This window comes from Nicotiana attenuata, unplaced genomic scaffold (genome assembly GCF_001879085.1).
Source record: "Nicotiana attenuata strain UT unplaced genomic scaffold, NIATTr2, whole genome shotgun sequence".
Classification (NCBI taxonomy): Eukaryota; Viridiplantae; Streptophyta; class Magnoliopsida; order Solanales; family Solanaceae; genus Nicotiana; species Nicotiana attenuata.
The window spans coordinates 115,780-122,349 of NW_017671010.1; the positions used below are offsets into that span (position 1 = coordinate 115,780).

Consider the following 6,570-nt stretch of genomic DNA (forward strand, 5'->3'; position numbering starts at 1 on the left):
GTTAAACTGTTCTTCTTATAAATTTTTATTTTATACATAAATAATCAAATAAAGGAGGATGGTGATGCAAAGGAAGATGTTACATGCTTATGGAAAAGAAAAAGAATTTAATATCTGCTTAATAAGGAAAGAGTCAACGTGTCAGGATTAATAAAAGTCAATTTAATCCAGGCCGTCTAATTGAGGTTAGGCCACCAATCCGATTAGCCACAGCACCCAAATAATAATGCTTTGTTTGGAACCGTCCCAAAAGATAAATTTAAAAATTTAAATTTTTTAATATAATAAATACTATAATTTACCTAGTTAGTATCAACTAAAATGTATTCGAATTCTGAAAATGAAGAAATTCTTAAAGACGAGTTGCTTTATTGATCTATTAAAATAATTTTTTTAAATATGAATCTGAATTAATCTTATTAGTATTTTTACATATCAAACCTAAAAGGGGAAAAAGTACTCGAGCTGTGTCAAAACTTAAGGGTGTGTTCGGTATAACGGAAAATGTTTTTCGTGAAAAATATTTTCCAAGAAAATATTTTCTTGGAAAACAAGTAGTATTCTTATTCATTTTCCGGTGTCTGGGACGCATTAAGAAAAAATGACTTCTCAAGAGTATTCATAAATAATTTAGATATAATAAACATGAAGCCATAAACTTTCAAACCAACAACCTTCCGAATCCACAAATTTCATAAACTTTCGAAATCGCGGAATTTCGAACTCGTAAACTTCCAAACACATAAACCTCCGAACTCATAACTTTGGAACTTGTAAAATTTTGAACCTTTAAACCGATAAATAAAAAAAACTAAAACTGAAAAATATATTTAAAAAATATTTTTTTCCGGGAAAGGGGGGGGGGGGGTACAGGGGCGGGGGGAGAATTTTTTTTTTGTGCGGCGGCGGCGAGGGGTGGGGGGTGCAGAAAAACAAAAAATAGAAATTTGAAATTGCAAAATAAAATAAAATAAGGTAATATTTTTTTTTTAGCGGGAGGGAGGGTGGGGTGGAGGGGTAGTAGGGTGGGTGGTAACAGAAAAATTGAAATTTAAAAAAAAATAAAGCCTTTTTGGAGAGAGGGGGTGGGGAGGGTTGGTGGGGGTGGGGAGGATGAGAAGGAGTTTGGGAAAATGTTTTCCCTTATCTTGAGAAGGAAAATATTTTCCTCCAATTGGAGAAAATAAATTGATAAGGAAAATATTTTCCAAAACATTTAAGCCAACCAAACATGAAAATATTTTCCGAAAAATATTTTCCATTCATACCAAACACACCCTTAATTGATCGATCCAAAAATACGATAAGAAGCTAACTTTCATAAAATTTCAATATATTTTCTTGAACTTTAATTGAAATTCTCATCCAAACTCCTACTAGAAGTCCTCAAAAGCTTACATGACATCACCATCAAAAGGTGCGATGGAATAATAAAAGTTCCTCCAACTTTAATTAGAAGTTTCAAATTCGAGTTCTAAAAATAAAATCTTTTTTGATAAAGAAAATAATAAAGACAAGAGTTGGTTGCTCTAGTGGTGAGCACCCTCACTTCCAACCAAGAGGTTGTGAGTTCGAGTCAATCCAAGAGCACGACAGGGAGTTCTTGGAGGGAGGGATGCCGGGGGTCTATCGGAAACAACCTCTCTACCTCCAGGGTAAGGGTAAGGTCTGCGTACACACCCCTTCTTGGAGGGAGGGGTAGGGGTAAGGTCTGCGTGCACACTACCCTCCCCAGATTATACTGGGTTCTTGTTGTTGTTGTTGTTGTTGTTAATAAAGAAAATATTAACATCTCTAAACCCTCCTTAGAGATTAAATGGGAATCACATATATATCTGAATCGGAGTTTGAAGAAGGGGAGGGAGAAGGAGCCCTTGGCGCAGGGTGATTTATTCAATCACATAGTTTGGGCTAAAGAAGCCTCCAAATCAATCAAGAGTGACGCGAATTAGCGATCAACTGGCAACCAATAAAGAATCAGAGTGACAGGCAAGCGACATGAGTCCGCCCGGCTGGCAACCAATAAAGAATCAGAGTGACAGGCAAGCGACATGAGCGTAGGAAAAGCCTCGTCTAGCAACAAAGCCATTAGGGGTGCTAATTAGCTCATTAACTAATTATGGAGGAAAGCTTTTCGAAAAATTACCATCAAAGAACGGCTGCAGCCTGCAAGTGTAATCTTAATCATGCTCCGCAGGACCACCAAATCATTATCCTTAATTTAAAAAAATAAAACAAAATTTGTATATAAATATTAGAGGGCATGAATGCAAAAAAATGATCACAATCATTTCACAAACAGCACAAACCTCTATAGTTTCCCTTTATTTTTTAGCCACTTTCAAAACACTCATCATCACCTTGTCGGCCTCTCTCCTCTCCTCTATTCTTTTTAACATTTTTCTTCATTTTGAGCATATTACTATTAAAACAACCAAAAATCCCTATACTTTCCACTTGCTTTTTCATAGCTAAAAGGATCAATACTCTTCATTATTCTTTGTGTTTTCTTGTGATCAAAACTATTCAACACCACTAAAATTTATAGCTCGTGAAATTTCATGAAATAAGTGTCAGTTCAATTTTTACTGTTTTCTCTTCTGGTCAAAACTATTTCACTACTAAAGCTTATAGCTGATGAAATTTTGTTTCAATTCTTACTGTTTTCTCTTCTGCTCTTGTTCTTGCTCCTTTCGCCGAAAATAAATAATAAATTAAAAAAACCACTCTATCCCCACCTAACCTAAAGACACCCTTTTTTGCTTTTTGCCTTTTCTTGTTTTGTACTAAAAACTTGGGCTTTTGATCATTAGCTAAACTACATGCCCACAAAAATCTCTTTTTAGTAGCCAAAATACCTAAAAAAAAAAAAAAACGTTTGTTGTTTTCTTGAGACTTGATATTATTTTGGAGTTGTAGTAGAAAACAAGCTTACTACTATATTCTTGGTTCTTCATTATTTCATCAAATTTCCATTTTCAATACCTACAAACCTATAGAAAATTTCAATTTTGTCCATTTTTTTTGGGTTAATACAATGAGACAACAACAACCTTTTGGTGCTCTTTCAAGAACAAGTAGCTGCAAAAATTCCAAGAAAATAATTCCTTCCACTTATTCAAGATCAACTTCTATAAACCATGATCTAAATGAGAGTTTTTCAGATAAATCTCTTGTTCCAAAAAATGGAAGCTCCACGTCATCAACAAATATTAATCCAATAACCAAATCAAGAATTGGAGTTTCAGCTCTAATTAAGTCACTAATCAGCATTATCTCATTTCCCACTATACTTCCTGCATGCAAGTGGCTTAATCTCCCAACCCAATTTTCCATTACGCCGTCTCTTGGACGGAAACTCACCGGAACCCTATTTGGTCACCGGAGAGGACACGTCAGCTTTGCGGTTCAAGAAGATCCGAAATCAGAACCGGTGCTTTTAATCGAGCTCGCAATTTCAACTTCGGCTTTAGTGAAGGAGATGTCATCTGGGCTCGTGAAGATAGCGTTAGAATGTGAGAAAATGGTGGCGCCGCCGCCACAGACGGCGGCGGCGGCGCGTGGGAGTAGAAACAGGCGGCGCGTGGAACTTTTTCAGGAGCCCATGTGGACTATGTACTGTAATGGGAGGAGGTGTGGGCACGCGCTTTCACGCGCGTGTACTAATTCGGATTGGCACGTGCTTGGCACCGTGCAGAGCGTGTCCGTCGGTGCCGGAGTGATTCCGGTGGTGGACGACGGCCGGAAAATTAGTGCGGCGGAAGGTGAGTTGCTGTACATGAGGGCTAAATTTGAACGAGTTGTGGGTAGTCGTGACTCACAAGCTTTTTATATGATGAATCCTGATGGTAATGGAGGTCCTGAACTTAGTATTTTTCTACTTAGGATATGAAAAAATAAATAGAAGAAATTAAAAGGAAAAAAGATATGGAAATTAAAGAACATAAAAAGGAAAAATTATAATATGTGATGTTTTTGAGTACTTCATTTTGATTATAGTGTGTTCAATTAGCTATATGAAATGTTGTTTAGTGATTTTGTACGTTGTGTAACTTATCTTATATGTATATTGCATGGCCATATATGCATGCTTTTTATTTTTTATCCCTTTTAGTTTTTATGTATGTTGAATATAGATCTTTGTATGGGTCAAAATTAGACCCCACGATAATTAACGAGGCTAATTCCGTCTTAAGCTAATTCAAGATTAATTAGTGGCACGACTACTCAAAATTAACGATGTTCAACCCGCATCTGGTTCGATCAGCAAGGCCATGGCCTATCCGCCACCATGAAGGCGAAATCCCAACGTGGTCACGGCCACTTATTGCCAGCTCACGAAGCTCACAGCTATAAATACCAAGAGAGGAAACCCTAGAAAGGGGAGCTTCTTCTTGACCACTATGGAGAGAGAAAAAAGAGATAACGGGATCCATATTATGGGTAAAAGGAACACCATTGTAAGGCTCTGAACCTCTTCATGGAGAGGCAGACCAAACCAATATTATCAATAAAGGCTTCTAATGTTTCTACCCCTAATCCTGAGTACTGATTTTCGTTTCCTTCATTTGGTCCAACGGATTATTACGGCTTGCTATGATTTTTCCGTGATTTATTTATATTGTTTTATACTCATAAGGTATGTAATAACTTTAGAGTCAAACAATTTAGCGCCGTCTGTGGGGATTTCCTAGCAAAATCGCGTAGTTCTTCCCTGGACCAAAAGGAAAGAAACGCCAAGCTCGAGGAGGAACTCGAAGATCTCAAATCAAGATCTAAGTCCTCTCTCTCTCTCTCTCTCCGATCTCAGATAGTGCAAACAAGAAGAAGAAGCCCCCCCCCCCTTCCTAAGGGAAGGTTGTAAGGCATACGAGCCCCGGTCAGAAGCCGGCACGGAGATATCTCGAGCCGAGAGTCGCCTCAAGATAGCCTATATACCCTGGTTGGGAAGACAACGGATAAGCCGCTCAAGGTCTCGAATCCAAAACGAGTTTCAGCACTCAATACCCACAATATGGGACTCAGGCTATGTTCCTTCGTCATCAAGATCGACAAAGTTCAACAACAGTTGAACTGGGACTCAGGCCACGAGCCTTCGCTATCAAAATCGACAGAATTCTACAACAGTTGAACTGGGACTCAGGCCACGCGCCTTCGCCATCAACATCGACTAAGTTCAACAACAGTTGAACTGGGACTCAGGCCACGCGCCTTCGCCATCAAAATCAACCAAGTTCAACCACAGTTGAACTGGGACTCAGGCTAAGCTCCTTCGCCATCAACATCGACTAAGTTTAACAACAGTTGAACTGGGACTCAGGCCACGCGCCTTCGCCATCAAATTCGACCAAGTTCAACAACAGTTGAACTGGAACTCAGGCTAAGCGCCTTCGTCATTAAATCTAGGCTACGCGCCTTCGCCAGTAAGTTCAACTACGGTTGAACCATGACTCAGGCTATGTGCCTTCGTCATCAAAATTGACAAAGTTCAAATACGGTTGAACTATGACTCAGGCCACGCGCCTTCGCCATCAAAATCGACCAAGTTCAACAACAGTTGAACTGGAACTCAGGCTAAGCGCCTTCGTCATTAAATCTAGGCTACACGCCTTCGCCAGTAAGTTCAACTACGGTTGAACCATGACTCAGGCTATGTGCCTTCGTCATCAAAATTGACAAAGTTCAAATACGGTTGAACTATGACTCAGGCCACGCGCCTTCGCCATCAAAATCGACCAAGTTCAACAACAGTTAAACTGGGACTTAGGCTATGCGCCTTCGCCAGTAAGTTCAACTACGGTTGAACCATGACTCAGGCTATGTGCCTTCGTCATCAAAATTGACAAAGTTCAAACACGGTTGAACTATGACTCAGGCCACGCGCCCTCGCCATCAAAATCGACCAAATTCAACAACAGTTGAACTGGAACTCAGGCTAAGCGCCTTCGTCATTAAATCTAGGCTACGCGCCTTCGCCAGTAAGTTCAACTACGGTTGAACCAAGACGCAGGCTAAGCGCCTTCATCATTAAATCAAGGTTATGCGCCCTCGCCAAGAAGGTCAACTACGGTTGAACCAAGACTCAGACTAAGCGTCTTCGTCATTAAATCAAGGCTATACGCCTTCGCCAGTAAGTTCAACTACGGTTGAACCAAGACTCAGGCTAAGCGCCTTCATCATCAAATCAAGGCTATGTGCCCTCGCCAAGAAGTTCAACTACGGTTGAANCTGATGCTCGTACTTAACCTGCTGACAATTCAAACAACGAGCCACATATGCTACAATATCCTTCTTCATTCTACGCCACCAGTAATGCTGCCGCAAATCCTGATACATCTTCGCGGCGCCCCGGATGAATAGAATACCGGGAGCTATGGGCCTCCTCCAAAATCAAACTCTACGGAGACCCATACCACATTGGGCAACACATACTCGGCCCTGCAATCTCAAAACTCCATCATCATCTAAGGTAACCTGCCTGGCACCTCCGCGCTGCACCGTGTCTCTAAGGACACACAAATGGGGATCATCATACTGCCGCTCACGGATACGCTCCAATAATGAAGAACG

At 40.2% G+C, this 6,570-nt stretch overlaps 1 protein-coding gene across 1 annotated transcript; it reads left to right on the top strand.

Annotated features, from left to right (window-relative positions):
• The first annotated feature begins 2,285 nt into the window (after positions 1–2,285).
• Positions 2,286–4,104, top strand: LOC109205197 (protein MIZU-KUSSEI 1-like). The gene has a single exon (XM_019367876.1). The coding sequence runs from the start codon at positions 3,038–3,040 to the stop codon at positions 3,890–3,892; it is 855 nt and encodes a 284-aa protein (XP_019223421.1). The 5' UTR covers positions 2,286–3,037; the 3' UTR covers positions 3,893–4,104.
• The last annotated feature ends 2,466 nt before the right edge of the window (positions 4,105–6,570 follow it).

Coding starts and splice junctions, on each gene's coding strand:
- LOC109205197 (XM_019367876.1), top strand. CDS start 3,038: ATGAGACAACAACAACCTTTTGGTGCTCTTTCAAGAACAAGTAGCTGC.